Source organism: Argopecten irradians, chromosome 2 (genome assembly GCF_041381155.1).
Source record: "Argopecten irradians isolate NY chromosome 2, Ai_NY, whole genome shotgun sequence".
Lineage (NCBI taxonomy): Eukaryota > Metazoa > Mollusca > Bivalvia > Pectinida > Pectinidae > Argopecten > Argopecten irradians.
This window is the reverse complement of record NC_091135.1, coordinates 24,617,872-24,636,472: the sequence shown is the minus strand read 5'-3', so window position 1 is coordinate 24,636,472 and position 18,601 is coordinate 24,617,872. Positions and strand designations below refer to the sequence as shown.

General features: G+C 34.8%; 1 protein-coding gene across 1 annotated transcript; it reads right to left on the bottom strand.

The window, feature by feature from the left end:
• Nucleotides 1–4,596: 4,596 nt before the first annotated feature.
• LOC138316530 (cell death abnormality protein 1-like) lies at nucleotides 4,597–17,157 on the bottom strand. The gene is given in 23 exon segments (XM_069258215.1): nucleotides 4,597–4,864; nucleotides 5,220–5,324; nucleotides 5,462–5,567; nucleotides 5,694–5,804; nucleotides 5,806–5,927; nucleotides 6,161–6,274; nucleotides 6,561–6,662; nucleotides 6,878–6,982; nucleotides 7,201–7,302; nucleotides 7,959–8,070; nucleotides 8,208–8,440; nucleotides 8,618–8,722; nucleotides 9,387–9,488; nucleotides 9,767–9,868; nucleotides 12,637–12,744; nucleotides 12,879–12,984; nucleotides 14,013–14,245; nucleotides 14,386–14,490; nucleotides 15,259–15,360; nucleotides 15,662–15,766; nucleotides 16,382–16,486; nucleotides 16,697–16,802; nucleotides 17,131–17,157. Coding segments are annotated over 23 exon segments (2,712 nt in total). The 3' UTR covers nucleotides 4,597–4,670.
• Nucleotides 17,158–18,601: the final 1,444 nt, after the last annotated feature.

Here is an 18,601-nt window from a genome sequence, read left to right as displayed (position 1 = left end):
AAGTCCTAAAATATCTATTCGAAAAGATCGCAAGCCTCACATATTGCGATCTAGGCCAATCGATCGTACGTAGGCCTAGAACAAAACTTCACAACCATTTCGGCCTGAATGCTAGTGATAAAACATTATTAGATTCCTCACAAACAAATCATTAAATTCACTGATAAACATAAAGTGCACAAAATGATGCACGTTTTTCACCACATACCATATCACAATTTAATGTAGGCAGAGCTAGCTTTGTGACATCAGAATGTAAGGAGCGATCTGATCGTCTAATGGGAATGATGCAATTTCTTTCAAATTACGATTTTCGATCAATTTTAAGGGAAAATGATACATGCAACTTAAATACTTTTAGAATGAGGATAGAACGTAATTTTTCTTAAATCTGATGCATCATTTTGTCGTTTTAAAACGCAACTTCTTATCGTAATTTGATCTGGATTGATCAAAGAATTTATGACCATACATCGTGGGTTATGCTTTGGTTTTTACAACTTATTTTGAAGTTTTTCATATGCAATACACAATCCTTTTCCTTATAACCATTCACACTGCAACCATACGCATCTTCCTCTAGATTTTCAATCTTACATTCACAGAATAATATCTTCATCTTTAAAATTTAAAACATCCTTACATATCATTACCGGTATCACTTCATCAAACCATATACATCATTCGAATTCATTCACTCAGCACTCGCTATATTTTGTAACATTCTACATTACATTCTCCAAAAAATATGTGCGATAGTCTCCCTTTTAGTGTAACACATCATACACAAAAGGGAGGTAACCGGTTGTTAGTGACATGAAAAGGAATTTTTGTAAATAACAGACCAATGCTCTCATCCATATCATCAAATATCCTGTTTCCCAGATGATGAGAAGTTATTTTTCATGAATCTATTATAAAAATCTCTTCAATCTCGTAAGCTCAAAAAGGGTACGTAATTTAGATTATTGGTACAAATGGGGTGGCAAAGTTATTTATACCTAGCTTTACATATGTAGTTATCTTGTGATCCATGATATTGCAGAAAAAAATGTTGGTGTCCCGTATTTCTGTGAGACCTCATTTAGAGAAAAGAAGAAACCTGTGAAAGTACCTTCAGTATACCACTCTCTATAAAAATTGTTTTCCTCCGACACATATCCTTTATTATACTGTACCAAAGTGGTGATTTCAAGATAGACCTAATATTTCCCATCTTTCCTGATTCAAATTATATACATACCAAGCTAAAAACACTTAATTATTTTATATATCTAAGATAAGAGATTATCATCTGCGTATTCTAGTATTAGCTAAAATTTCCTGCCTTTAGTATGGACAAATATGGAGCGATCGGGTCGCCTTGACGACACCCTATCTTAATATGAATAGAAGATGGTATAAACATATTATGCAAAGGTTTCACTCAAGACAAAACAAATCCCGTGATACTGAGTCGAAAGCCTTTTAGAACTACAATGTATATCATTAACATCCCAGAGATATATTTTACTTTGCATATTGCATTATATCATATACTAGCCTGTACTAAACCAACCAGACAGAGAGCTTGTTTGATACAATTTTGACATTGGAAATGTGTGCACATTCAGGATCGTTCCCTGGTCAGCGCCATAATACACGTGCTTTTATGTCCGTTACCGACCGCCACAGTCATTTTATACAAGAGCTGTATTTATATAATTACCACACAAAAGTTAAACGTTTATGTATTATCCTTATCACTGAATCTAACATCTATTCGAAACACATATACATACTTTGTATGTCATATATGCAACAGACCGCACACATGGGATGCCGTCTTTACAAGATCCTGGCTGTTAGTTGGACGTTAATAAATCAAACAAACAAGTTATTGATTGTTGTCTTTGGCGGTATGCTTCAGTGATATAAGTGGGGAAGATAAAAATTCCTCTATTTTTAACTTTGTGACCGTGTTCTATTGTATCCCCACCTTAATATCAATATTGAGATGTTCTAGATTATGTTATGTTTCATAATCTTTTAACATAATTTTATGTATATGAATTATGTGTCAATTTGTTTGCATAATATTTGTTATATTACTTTGATATAGGTTTTATATATAATTTTTATACATGTAATAAATATGTCACCTTACGGAGGCCATTTTTAATTTATTCAACTCTTTATTTTTTGTATTTGGAGTGTGCATAATGAACTATAAAACAGACAAGTTCCACTATACAAAAAACACAACACAAATATACCGCAGTCTCCCACAAAACGGACGCACGTCATACATGCAATCCTTTTATTATCTGAATCTTTTCTGTTAAATCACGATCATGATGGTACTTAGCTTTACTCTCTTTTTCAAGTTTTATTGGGTGCGAACCAGTATTTGCCTGTGTTAGGGGCTTTTGGCAATAATTGGCTATGGACTTTCGTAGTCCCAGACACAGGCAGAATCACTGGATTATGTACCCATTAAAACTGAGAAAACTTCAAAAAAGTTTTGTGGCTTACTTGTCTGTTATATTACATAAATAATTACTATCTTACTACTATAATATTATTCAGTCTATTGATAAATTATCTCCCTTGTACAATTATATTATATATAAAAATATAAATATGAAATTTATTCCCAAACTTATATATTCTTTTGTATCATACTAAATTTGTTTAATTAAGATGTTGTTTAATCAACTTAATACATGTATATACTTTAATTTGATTATAGTTTCTGGCTAGGAAAGGGCTTATATAGCTTATATATCTCCCGTGTTTTGGGAGACTGCGGTATGTTGTGTTATCTTATAGTGGAACCTTGGCCAGTTTTATAGTGCTATATCACTGAAGCATGCCGCCGAAGAACAACAAGCAACACACGCACCCGGTCACATTAATTGGTTCGTTGGAAAAATTAAATGTTTGCTGTTACAGGTCCTTTGTCCATGAACAAATTTTATCAAAAGTAATTGTTATATGGAGAAACATTAATGCCAACCCCTACGACACGTTTAAACATTTAAAAGGCCACAGACGTCTGTGCTATAGACACTTAAAGTTGACCAATAGCGGTATATGACAAGGTTCCTTTTTATTTCAAAACTGCTATATTTTTAAGACAGAAAGTCGAACTTTCGAGCGCTATTATCGGCCATGTCAATTATCAACAAATGTGATTCATCTACTTCCAGTTTGAGTGAACAGGACCTTTATATGTCTACTGGCAACACTTACTTACATCGTAATAGCTATTCTGACCCCGCCAGACGTTGTGAAGGCATTCCTATTGTAATTTCTTTTCGAAAAGTTCTTAAGGCGGAACTTACCTATTAAAACTGTGCGATTTTTGAACATTATGGACCGGATACAAAGTGTACTTTCTCTCGGGCAACCGAGTTTGTGGTTGAATTTTAATTAAAAGACAGCATTCATACTTAGTGTATTCTCGAACATAACAAGCATGGTCATGCGGTTGTGAAGATATTCAACAAAACTATCAAAGGATGTGTAACCACTGTAACTAATCCCTTCTTGTAAAGACGGCAGGTATACTGCGCGATACTCAGATTAAGACACAAAAGCTTTTTAATAACCAAACCAAAATTCAACTTTGTCAAGATCCGATTTCTGTCAATATTTATAAAACCTGTTTTTCTAGCACGAGTTAAGAGTTAACCTTAAGTCCAAAGATGACAATCACTTTCGACTTCCTACCTGGGCACCAGTGTAACATAGTGTATTATTTTAGATCTGTTTTATAACTTACTGCTCCAGGATCGAACTTGGTACTTTAGCTAACTAGCCTGACGCTCAACCTATCAAGCTAAAGGGCATATTGTGTATTCAGCAGGGTTACACAGTTACCTGAAGTATCGTGTTTGCATTAACACGTATGATCCAAATATGTAATGTTGGTACTGTTAACTTATTTTCCATATTTATATTTTAAATGATGTTTCATTGACGTTCTATTTGTATACACTGCTTCGATAAAACATTAACCTGATAGATCTCTAGCCAGTGTTTTACAAGTTTTTTTTCCGAATAATCTCAATTCAATTATTAAAAATAAAAGCAAATTATTATATAGATTTTATTGGTGAAGGTAACATTTGTAAATTTCGCTGCTATAAAAAAAGGAAAATTATCAAAATAAAACATTTATATATTGAAATTTAAATCTTATGAAATGACTATCAGGAGAAATTTGAACATCGAAAGGTTTGAACGAATAAAGTGTTCATAATATTGATTTTGATTTTTAAAAAGAAAATATGATTGGGCAAATTGATAGAAAATTGATTATACACATGAACAAAAACTCTTAGTTTAATTGGTACCATATCTGTTAGTAGTGTAACCGAAATTGAAAGGGACATATCTAAAAAAGAGATTTCCAATTTGTATTCCTATCTCATAAAGCCGATCATCGATATTCATGATAAATCACACCTAACCAGTCAATTGGTTTGACATTTCGGTATGCCAATACTGTATCTTCGGGTTTTTCCAGACGTACAGGACTACTTAAAAGTGAAAGCTTTGTTTCCTAACAAACTTCATGATGAAAGTCAAAATAGAACACACACTACATTATAATGCAACATACTACAGTTTATTGATAATTCATTTCTACAAGACAAAATACACAAAACAAGGTTTTCTACAGGTTAGTATCCCTTGTTAACAGTTTCATATCCACCAGTTCCTCCGGTGCCTCCATAACTTCCTCCGTGTCCACCACTCGTACATACACATCCTCCGTGGTAGGGGTCGCCACTGTACTTGTCATCACATTCACATTTGTTTGTCTTGTAATTACAGTGAGAATGTGCGTAGGCTCCACAATGTCCACCACATGGAACTTTAAAACCAGAAATTATGACTAGTTAACCAAAAAGAACAACAAAATACATTGAATGTAATACTTGATAATAAGTTTACGTCTTCTACAAATTATTGAGATTCCAAAGCCTTTTATGAGTAATACAAATTATTACGTCACATGCGGGAGAGTCCGGTAATATATTCTGACTGATGAATTTCGCTTAACAACCTTAAACCTAACTGAGTAGCTCTATATAATAGACACAAAGCTTGTAAGACTCGTTCCTGTTCGAGATCAAACATTTCCTACTAAATTTCTGTTTTGCCACTGTTACTAACGAACCTAATACGGCATTTTGATCCTGGTCAATGTCTTTTTTATCTTTACTTACGTTCACATTTCACAATTGGATTCCCAACCAGTCCCTTGTTGCAGTAACATTTATTGTCATCATGGTTACAGTAAGCGTTATGCACACATTTGCCTTCACAACGCTCTGTAAGAACAAAATACAACAAATTATTATACAATTAACAGTGTCATCGACCTACTCTCAATGTAGACTTTACTCTGTACTTAGGTACTTGCGGCCCCTGATATATCATTTAAGATTACAATACGATGTTAACCTACCATCATCATTCTCAATGAAGACTGTTGCTTCGTGCTGAGGTCCTATACTTCCGCCCTCTGTTACCTTGGTCAATTTCACACTGAACTTTTCCTTAAGTTCGAATACCTGTAAAGAGCAAGTATCCAAATAGGGTGAGGTTCCAGATACAACAATTGCATTTATTAATTAGAAAGTGAAATGTAAGGTTTGTATCATTGGATTCTATTTTCATGTCCGATGTCTAATACTTACATCGTCGTTTATGATGTGAATGGATATGTCCTTTTCATTGTCACCATCACCAAAGAAAAGAATACCACCAGTGTTGATGTAATCAAGTCCATGTACAGCAGTGCCATCGAAAGGCAGCCCATGTCACCTTAATGGATCCAAAAGTAGAGCCAATTCGCTTGACGGTAATATCTACTTGACTGTCCTTTTCATTGACGGCATGGATCGACTGGGAAATTATAAATAGGCTTGGCTCTGAAAATAATGTGAAAAAAGATTTCAGTAAATCGCATTACTATATCAAACTACTAAGAATAAGAATACTATGATCATTGTATTATATGATCCTGTCTCTAATTCGTATTTTTTTATTTTTACATCACATAATATATAATTTAACACTTTCATCCTTCAGATGAGCATTTATCCGCGAATTGTTTACATGATCATTACACCTTCAATAAACCTATTCAGATTATTGTACTTACTGTGACATCCTCCTTTGTATGGTTCACCGTAGTAACCGGGAAGGCAGACACATTTCTGGGATGGAATATCACATTTGGTGTTTTTGCTCTTCAGACACTTATCATGGCATGGTACTGGTGAAAATAGTAGATATCGTGTTTATTGTTGTCCGGTATGACACAAGACTAGGTAAATTATGTTCTTAAATAGGTATTAGAGTCTGAAATTTGTGTAAAATCTGAGTACCCTTACAATAACCACCGAGCCAGCAAATATGAGTACCTGATAACTGCTCATCATAGGTTTCAAACTTACATCTCAGACATTGGAGTTTATTGGCGATATGTTAAAAGATACCGGCCGATGTCTTATATATAAAGTCTCATTATTTAATGGTTACGTACTAACAAATATGCTTACAATGACATTCCGAGTACGCGTTTCCATAGTATCCTGTCTTACAATAACACTTGTTGTCCTTTCCACAGAAGGCGTTGAGCCGGCAGGCGTTGTTACATGGTTCTGTAAACCAGATTAAATAATCATAATAATTATATTGTACATTGTACCTTTTAGTGTCGTTTAGATAATCGGTATATTTTGGCAACAAAACATTTATAGCTATCTGCGTATTGATTCAAACAGGCAAGTTTTCATGGGTTAACAAAAAATGACGGTATATCATTAGCGAAGGAAACGGGGCATGACATACAGTTCGCAAGTAAAATCATTCTTACTGTAACATTTCACGGTTGGATTTCCGATGTAGCCTGTGTTACAATGGCATTTGTTATCTCGTGGACTGCAGTATGAATATGCACAGCATTTTCCATCGCATGGAACTGAAATAAAAGACGTATCCAGGCATTTAGCTGGTATGCATAAAATAATCGTTAACACAAAATAGCATGTCGATTTCAAAGTTCTAATGAATCAAACCAAGTAGGAAGTATGCGTAATCAAATAATGGCGATGACAAATGAATTAGCATTTTGAGCCAGAATTATCTACAAGTCATGGAAAAATAGCATGGTGAATCGTCTATATTTTAGATACTTACGTCCGCACACTCCGTCCCATAGAATGAAGTTTTTGTCACAAACACATCTCTGTGAGGGCATGTCACAGTGTGAATTGACCCCACAAGGTCCACCACACGGCTCTGTAAGTGTATCAGAGCATTAACGAAGATAATATACCTATATGTACTTTATTATGCCTAAATTCAACCACGATAATATAGTTATATGTCCATTATTTTACCTATATTTTATATACCTTAATTTATTTAAGGGCGTCCTTTATAATATGACGGTATATAAAGGATCTTACATGAGTGGCTATGTGATATGGAATTTATCAAACGAGTTCAATAATTGTATATGCCACAAGCCTTTAGGCGAGTGGCATATCAAATCATTTAACGAGTTTGTGATTAATTACATATCAAATAGTCACTAGTGAAAGATTCTATTTATCACATAACTTTCAATGATTAAGTTTTAATTTCGCCTCTGTATAAAACAGAAGAAATCTAGCTCCGATGTGTCGTTTCGGTCTACTGAGACAATCATGTGTCGTCATATATAGATTAAGACGTCAGAACTACGTGTGATGTTATAATAGTTTTACGCTTTATAAAAAGGAAAAACGTCAGTCACATTCTCAATCAATTTAAATATATTCTTAAAAATGAAAGCTTAATCATAATACAAAACTGGAAATTACTTTAAAATATCTTTAAAACGTTTCTTGTGGGCCTTATAAATAATGTACAACCTATAACAATACACATAAATTTATGTAAATTCAACTTACTGTCGTCGTTGTGTATGGTGACGATTGTAGTGGATAAACTTCCCACTACGCCGAAAAGTGTAGGATTTGTTTGCGTAAGCGTTAACTTGAATTTTTCATCGAGTTCAAAAATCTATGAAACAGACGAAAAAAACCACGCATGATCCTCTGAACGTTAAAATATCTTTCTTAAATACAGAGGTTTGGGACAAAATGGCATATTTGAGCCATGGTGGCTGAACGGCTAATGTTGAAAAAGGGTTGTTTTACCTTATCGACTCTAATGTAGATGATGAAAGACACTGAAGTGACACCCGGAGCAAAGTACACATTGCCCACATTGTTGAGGTAATCGGGGCCGTATTTTGCAGATATATCTGTAGCTACCCATGTGACAGTCACTCCTCCAAATTTGGATCCAATCCTGTTTACTGTTACCGATACAGAACCAGTGTCTTCGTTTACGCTGTAACTAGGCGTGGCAAATACAAAAGTAGCTGGTCCTGGAATTACAATATCAAAACAAATTAATACCGAATACTTGCATCATATCAATTTTAACATTTCGGTGAAATAACGACTCTTTGCATGACTGACTGTGCAGTATTAAATCCAATATCGGTTTTTGTTTTAAATGTTTTGACAGCATCAATACTTCAAGAGAAAATGGTAATACTTACTTTGACATCCAACCTTTGGATCACCATGGAATCCTTTCAAACATTCACAAGTCTGAGATGGAATATCACAGCGAGCATTAGCCTTACATAGGTTGTTACATGGTGCTGTAAAATACAACAAGATTTGTTTAGTTGATTCATCAACCTCCCGTGTATGACGCGTGCAGCGTGAAATTGTTTTGGGAGGCTGTTGTATATTCGTGTGGTGTCTTCTTATACAGAGCAACTTTTGTCCTTCTCAAACTTCTTTATTACTGAAGTATGCTACAAAAGACACCAAACAACACATCCTACCCGGTCACATTTTACCGACAATGGACGAACCAGTCGTCCTACTCCCTGTATGCCAACAGTGAAGCGGTGTCAAGGGAGACGTTAGGAAGAACATTGTTAGTAAAGAAGAAGATAAAAGAAGAGATCCTAAATTAACTTACCTTTGTGAAAATGACGTCATTAAGTATTTTATTTCTTATTAATACATTATATACACTGTAAAATGTATCAAAGAAATATAGACAGTAGACTTTTGGTTTTATCGTATTTTAGTTTAACAATTCAAAAGCGAATTGGACATTAGTTACATTTTTGACGGTCCTTATCCCATCCTTACGTGCTTTTTGAAAGGGATCCGTCCCAAACTGCTAAGTAATCCAGAATTATTATAACTGATAGTATTCAATACAGTTCCAAGTTAGGAAATATAGCTAAATATGCCTATCTTTGGCCGTTTAAAAAGTCATTTTATGGTATAATTATGTATAACACTTACGTGTACAGCCGACATATGGGTTACCATAGAATCCTTTGTTACAGCAACATCTGTCGTCAGACCCACAAAAAGCATTTTGTTTACAGGCATCACGGCAAGGTTCTGTAATTTAAACAATAAATTTGATGAGGAAATCAGCAATTACTACTAGATTTCGTGGGAAGACTAGGTTTAAAAAAAAAGTTTTTAATGTTAACCAGACGTCGCAAGACGGTAAAGATATTTGTTTATAAATCATTTTATAGTACAAGTCTCACTCGATACAATACATATACAAGTTTACCTATGTTAAATATGATAGCATAAAACCAAAATAGTTCTTAACTAGACAGGGATCTAATGTTTGTAAGGTATCAAGACTTTTCTTATTAGAAACTTACTGTAACAGGCCACATATCCAAGCCCCTTGTATCCTGGTTTACATTTACAAGTGTTATCCTTATCACAGTATGCATTAGCACAGCATCGACCATTACATGGACCTATAAATACAAATTTCATAATGAGATCTTCAATCGCGCGGACATATAACCTAAACTTAATTACATTTACCATCTTATAAATCTATCAAAATATTGTCTTGATTACATGTAATATTACATGGACCTATAACACAAATGTCTTAATCACATCTACCATCATACAGACGTACAACACAAACGTTTTAATTACATCTAGCATCATATGGACCTATACCATAACGTCTTAATTACATCTGGCATCATATGGACCTATACCATAACGTCTTAATTACATCTGGCATCATATGGACCTATACCACGTCGTCTTAATTACATCTAGCATCATATGGACCTATACCATAACGTCTTAGTTACATCTAGCATCATATGGACCTATACCATAACGTCTTAATTACATCTAGCATCATATGGACATATACCATAACGTCTTAGTTACATCTGGCATCATATGGACCAATACCATATTGTCTTAATTACATCTGGCATCATATGGACTATACCATAACGTCTTAGTTATATCTGGCATCATATGGACCTATACCATAACGTCTTAGTTATATCTGGCATCATATGGACCTATACCATAGCGTCTTAATTACATGTAGCATCATATGGACCTACACTATATCGTCTTAATTACATCTAGCATCATATGGACATATACCACGACGTCTTAATTAGAACTAGCATCATATGGACCTATACCATAGCGTCTTAGTTATATCTGGCATCATATGGACCTATACCATAACGTCTTAATTACATCTGGCATCATATGGACCTACAATATATCGTCTTAATTACATCTAGCATCATATGGACATATACCACGACGTCTTAATTACATCTGGCATCATATGGACCTATACCATAACGTCTTAGTTACATCTAGCATCATATGAACATATACCACTACGTCTTAATTAGAACTAGCATCATATGGACCTATACCATAACATCTTAATTACATCTGGCATCATATGGACATATACCATAACGTCTTAGTTATATCTGGCATCATATGGACATATACCATAATGTCTTAGTTACATCTGGCATCATATGGACCTATACCATAACGTCTTAATTACATCTGGCATCATATGGACCTATACCATAACGTCTTGATTAGAACTAGAATCACATGGAACTATACCAAAACGGTTTAATTACATCTTCCATTACATGGTACTGTTGAACGAACGCCTTCGTTATATACTGCAGCTGCAACGTTTTATCAAAATCTACCATTCCATGGTATTGTTCGACTACTGACCGGTCAATAGTTAGACTCTTGACGTTTGCATTCGCTTTATATTATATTTTCACTTACTACGCTTGTCCACTATACGCAAATACTAGCTGAGTTTGTTTACCATAACTGCATGGTTTCAGTGATTGGGGTGGACGGACGTGAGGCCTTGTGGCATATTTCAGTTATAAACAAATCTCCTTGCATTTGTTCTCTGAGACTTTAATAATGTGTATTATAAAACATGCACCGCTAGTAATCAACGTGTTGACCGTTTGCCTACGCGTCACTACAAATACATTTACATTGTAGGCCTATCCAACGAACAAAAGTGAAGTCGATTAATCTATCGTAGACTACATTTAAATAACCACATAGGTTCCAAGGATGTTATATCGTCAAGTCAATCGACAATATAAAACGCATTGAGCTACTTGCATTTGAACACCGGTGTTTTGATAACTTCGTCAAACACATGTGGCCGAGTACAAATACTTTATGTAATTACGCTGTATAACTGATCTGATTTAATGAAATTATCTCTGAGAGGTATGTTGTTCTTCAAGTTTATTTTACGCTAAAATATTGAACTTTTTTGTCGTCACGGGTGAATAATTCGACCTTTTGTGAAGGGTCAACATTCGCTGTTCAATTAAGTCACAATCTGATTAAAACACAGATCCTTATAGCCACTCCGTTCAATAGAGGATCTGACAATATCCCATAAGGGGTCACGTCCAGGTGACCTTTCAACCACGTGTACTGCAGAGCAAATGCAGTTTCTACACCTTGCAAGATCAATTGAAAACGTCTTTTCGTCCCAGTATACATATACAATTAGCTTTGTTGTGAACTTCGGGCGAGATGACTACATACACGAAAGTAATTTTGACAGCCTTTTCAAACTTTTCGTCCCCAGTCAAGATTCTGGCAGTGCCAATTCGATTGGCCATTTTAAAAGGTCATCTTGACGTGACCCCTTATGGAATGTTCTCAGATCCTCTTATCCAACGTAGTGATAATAAGGATCTGTATTTTAATCAGATTGAATTAAGTCAGTTCCTCCCACTTATGATCGACTTTTATTGAATTACGTCACTTTCAAATGACGATTTTATTGCATAAAATAAATAAAAAGTCGTGTGAGTCTAAATGTAGGATTCGATTTAGCTTTTATGTTTACTATGTTTGTATGAGGCAATTCCTCTAAGAACATATTCAATATGGGATGCGTTATTCTTCAAGGAATTGCCCCATACAAGCATGGTGACCATAAAAGCGAAATCCAATCCCTATGTGGATATCATATTTAATTGTTGACGTCAAAAACACCAGGCCGCCAAAACAACTGTATAACACTGTTAAATGAACGCCTTCGTTATATATACAACTACGTGAAACTGCAGCTCCAACTTTCAAGTTAAATATACCATTGCGTAAAAAGGGTAAAATAAAGTGATTATCTTAATTGCTTAACAAATTATTATCTGTACTTGAACTAAATCATAATACGTACGAACGCATGCTCTATAAGTAGCATCCCAGTTATAGCCGTCATCACAAACGCACTTCCTTCTTTTCTCATCACAGCTTGAGTAACGGGGGCATGGTCCTCCACATGGATCTATAATAGATATTTTCGAAGTGATCCATGGATATAAACACAACATAATTCAACGTATAAATATCTATCAAACTGTGATGGTGCTCTATGATTCAAATCTCTTCAACAGTACGTAACGGAGTAAACAAACAAACCGTCATTGTCAAGGATGTTGATCTTTGCTGTCACGGAGGATCCCAGCACACCTCCTGCACTGACGTATTTCAGGACGACGGTGAAGAACTCTGTGGTTTCATAAACCTGAGAAGTAAATAGGATAGTCTTAATGCGGATACAAAAGTTCAAATTAACGATTAGCGGGAAGAACAAAAACAAGAGATCCCAGAGTGATCTTGGCGCCCACCAAAGAATGATCTATATCTGACAAAGGAAAGATGGATCTTTTCTCTACTTTTTAAACTTTTTCAAACATACTACATATAAAATTTGAGACAGATCGCTTCAGTACCTTTTGAGAAATAGCGGTAACAAACTTCAACTATCAAAATCCAAGATGACTCCTTGGCGGCCATCTTGTTGATCAATCGGTCTCAAATTACAATATGCACAACTAGGGCCCTAGGGGAACCTACATGTGAAATTTGAGAAAGATCCATTCAATACTTTCTGAGAAATAGCGATAACAAACTTTGAATATAAAAATCCAAGATGGCTGCCTGGCAGCAATTTTGTTGACCGATCGGTCCCAAATCACAATATGCACAACTAGGGCCCTAGGGGAACCTACATATGAATTTTGAGACAGATCCCTTCAGTACTTTTTGAGAAATAGCGATAACAAACTTTGAATAACAAAATCCAAGATGGCTGCCTGGCGGCCATTTTGTTAACCGATCGGTCCCAAAATGCAATATTCACAACTAGGTCCCTAGGGGAACCTACATATGAAATTTGAGACAGATCCCTTCAGTACTATCTGAGAAATAGCCATAACAAACTTTAACTATCGACGGACGACGGACGGCGGACGACGGACGACGGACGACGGACGCAGGGCGATTTGAATAGCTCACCATCTGATGATGGTGGGCTAAAATACTTAAATATTTGAAAATTGGATAAAAAAGACTTGCTTATCATGAAAGGACAGTATCTGGAGTTGACCTCAATATAGCAGGGGGTCATTACAGGTATTTCGCATATATTTTCTGGATTTCATTTTTTTGAAGAAAATATTTTGTTTTTTGTATATGCATGTGTTTTATAGATATCAAACTTTCAGGGAAGATCATTTCCTTGGTGAACCAAATAAGTATTTTTCAACTAACCGAGTCGTCGATAATGTAAACGTTGACGGTCTTAGTAGTTTCTCCGCTAGCAAAGTAAATTGTCCCTGCTGTATTTCCGTAATCCAATCCTTGTTTGGCAGTTCCATCTTGCGTTTGCCAATAAACAGTGACGGCCGGGAAGCTGAATCCAGCTCTGGTTACAGAAACCTGTACTACTCCAACATCTTCCTTTGCAGTGTACACAGTTTTGGTAAACGTTAATGATCCAGGCTCTGCAGATGATATCAATAGATAAATAAACACATATTGATGGTTTGTTGATACTCAACGAATTATATTCAATTTGACGTACAACAGTATGATATTATAGGCGATGCATTATACATGAGTGACTGTATAACAATATACTTACTTTGACAACCCTTCAGTGGATTACCAAAGAAACCATCTTTACAGTAGCATTTGTGGGTGTAGATATCACAGCGAGCGTTGTCTTTACATAGACCATGGCATGGCACTATCAAAAACAATAAAGATATAGACAAAAATGTTTCCTTTTGTTTTAGTCTCAAACTGCAAAAATACGAATTTCGCTTCATCTCGCTTCATCTCGTACGAATAATCACGGTTTAAGTCTAATAATATAAATTGGGTTTTGGATTTTTTAGAAGTTGTCTTATCCAGACCTTTCTTTGATCGTCAATTTCAATGTCATGTTAAAGTTACTGTCACATGTTGATGATTTTTTAGTGCGAGTGTACTAGTACTATTATTTTCCTTGTCGGGTGTAGAGTCTGTGTACATCCGCTATGCGCAGATTCCAACTGCGCACGCGATACCGGAAGTCAGTGTCTTATAGCGTTTGATAGATTTCGCCATGATTTAGAGACACCAAACTTTCAAAAACATATATTAAGATATACTTGTCAGCGATAATCTACTATAAATTAACAACAGTGACATTACACAGTGCTAAACGCATTTGTTTTGTGTAAAATTCAAGCGTCGTATCATACAAACTCTTGCATTGGTGAATCTGATCGACTTTTTTTCCATAGCGGAAATTTAGGGTAGGAAGTATTTAGCGAGAGCTCTTAATGTCTAACAGGCATATCTCTATTTTTTTAAGTTTCTTTTTCATCACATTTCCATGCCGAAGTGATTCGCTTCCATAATTACAATATTTATAAATAATTTGATTTTGTGATGTTGTCATCAATTGTATATTCACCATTATTTTTCAGCCTTAATTCTGGAGTATAATATTAGGATTCTTTATACTCACAGTAGCATCCCTTGTATGGGTTGCCGTAGTATCCTTGTTCACAATAACACTTGTTATCCTTTCCACACAAAGCATAGCTTCCGCAGGCATCATTACATGGTTCTAAAAAAGAATATATTAATAGCAACGGCAGCGTAAATCTGATGTTTCAGTGCCAAGGCTATACTACCCTGGTATCAAACTTAACTAACCTATTTGCCGATCGCCAGGTGTAATATAGCCAGGTGGATTCGTGCCCGCAAACGCACGTGTTTCTGTTCAATATCAGAGCGAACATCGTTTAACACAATTCAAAATACAAAGGCACGTGCGGTTTGATTGACAACAGGCGGTCCGTCAATTAGATAACTTAAGCGAAACAGTTTAAAGTTCTCGGACCATATTATTCTGCTATAGAACTTACTGAAACACTTCACAGTTCCTATGCCCCAATATCCTTGGTTACATTTACATCGGTTGTCTCGTGCATCACAGTAAGCATTGGCGCAACACAGTCCTTTACAGGGCACTGAAAAGACAAGTACGAGGAAATGAAGTACCTTATTGACATCATCTTATTATGGTTTTAGTTTTATCGAACAACTTAACAACACTGAAAATATTAACTGCTATAAAACTATAAACTTCATTTAAATCGCTCCCGAAGTAAGTTATACGTTTGATAAAAGTCAATTTCAAAGCCTCGGATGTAAACTAACGAGATATTTACGAGTGTGATAAAAAGTTACAAAATAAGCGTAATAATTTGGATAACGCTTTTAAAAAAATTCTTTAACTGTTCCTTCAATAATTGCGGTTTTCATCTACACAATGTATAGAATAACATGTATTATTATCTCCACAAATAACATACATTTGTATATGTAGAGTTTGTGATTCTATCACACGTCCATATAACCTAAATTCAACAACCTGTAAACGTAAGTATACGTTTTCTACTGGACAACCATTGTAATACAATAATTCTCGTCCATTCTTTAACAATGTTTTGTATTCATTTCTCATAACACTCGGAAAACTAGCTCAAAGTTGAAATAAAACATATTCCTTATTTTAAAATACTTAACATTTATTTAACAACCATAATATACGATATGAGAAGAAAACGTATATAATAACCTACATTCACATCCTCCATAATAGGTCTTGATGTAGCCCTTAATGCAGACACACTTCTGAGATGGAGGGTCACACTTGGAATACTGGGGACATGGGCCGCCACACGGAGCTGTTAGTAGGAAACAAGTATTAATCAGGATATGGAGGTTGAAATAAAAAGCGAAACAAGTCAAATAATGATAATTTTTATCAGAACACTTAAATTTCTATATTGTTAATATTTCTTGCATTGATATGCTTATCCCATGTGACAATCTCTCAATTCATCAGGGTTATTGAAATATAACGATTATACATTATTTGAAAGATATGTCCTTACCATCATTATCCTCAATTGAGACAACTGTGGTAATAAGCTGACCAAATACGGCACCAGGCTCAATAAATGTCAGTGACAAAGAGAAGGTCTCGATCTTTTCATACATCTGTTAATACAAAAATTAATAAACAGCTTTACAATATTTGTCTGTAAGAATCAGAGATATATGTATTTAACAATGATTCATTGTGTGAAAATGTATTGATTTTAAAAAATTATAAAAAATAAACGTTGATTATAGAATTGGTTTAAGTACCGTTATATACCGTTACCGACACATGCATTAAAATAGTATTCTTGTTTGTGTTGTAAATGATATGTAATAAATGTGATATCGCTATAATGTTTCTTTTCGTGTATTTTGATCTTTTTTTTAAGTTTTAGTATTTAGTGAGACAACATGTGTACGATTGCTGCTGTAGACTAGTTCTTACTCTTCCGGAGTTGTTGCTTTGAGCCATTTCCGTTTTAAAGTGCATCCATACAAACATGTATGTTTAGCACGTGATAAAACATTGGACACAAACCTCTATCATGCACATGCTCACGACAATGCTATTTTAGTATTATTAATATCGCTTAATATTGACAGACGTATCTTGTTGGAGTGGTAATGCAGGATTTATGAGTTAAGAAAGTATTTGAAGAATCAGAAAGAGTTCGATATTTTTGATATAAGATGTAAACATATTTGTATTAGGTTATTAATATTCCGTCGTAATGATGTTATCAGAAAATGTACATTACACATATACAATATATAACAGTGAATGAAATCTCACCATATCGTTTGTGATAGGGATAATGATTTCCACTGACGTTACTCCAGTGCCAAAGTAGATTTTGCCTTGACTACCGATGTAATCACTTCCTTGTTTAGCTGTTACATCATGGCTTGTCCAGGTGACATGGACACCGGCGTAAGTTGATCCAGTTCTGATCACCTTGATGACAACAACTCCAACATTTTCGATTACAGAGTATTCAGGTTTCTCGAACTGAATGATTCCAGGCTCTGTTAAAGAAAAGGTTTAGTATTGCTAGTTAGTTTATTATGAAATATCAAGAAAAAAAATGTATTTTCTGAAATTGCAAATTGATCCTATGTATAAAAATAGATTAATGCTTACTTTCACATATTTTGTATGGGTTTCCGAAGAATCCTTCATTGCAAACACATTTCTGAGTCGGGATATCGCATTTGGCATTAGTTTTGCAAAGTCCATGACAGGCCGCTGTTCAATAAACAATGAAACAATTTCTAATTAAGAAAAAACTTACACCATAATTAGAAATAGTCTGTCTCTCCGTTGAAAATTATCAGTTTTCGGGACAATCGCGCTTATTTTTTAACAAGAGTTAATGTGAAAGGCAGAAAAACGAAGCTGCCATACTACTTTATATCATCAACCTTCGAATTGGATTAGAACTAAGGTTCCTATGTGTGGTAACTTTTATATCCGCGTCTTTATATAGTACAGATAGCAGAGTAAGAATTTCGTTAGAAAATTACATCTACCTCTCTGATTACAATGAAGTTCACTTAAGATGTTTGCATGGAAAAGGTGTATGTAAGGGCTTCCATACAACATTTTATATCGATTTTATTACTTACAGATATACGTACAAAATATTATTATACTTACGGTAACAACCAAAGTACGGGTTTCCATAGAATCCGTCGTTACAGTAACAAGTATTGTGCTTTCCGCAATAGGAATTCTTTCCGCACAAGTCCTTGCATGGTTCTGTAGAAAAGTAATCTTATGTTTGAGGAGGTCGGTATATCGTTAACAACATTCAAAAGACTTAAATATTCTAATTGTTATGATCACCTGACTTGTAAGAAGTATTTAGCACCATCAAAATATAACAGCGAAAAGTTATGGTTGATAATGATTGCAT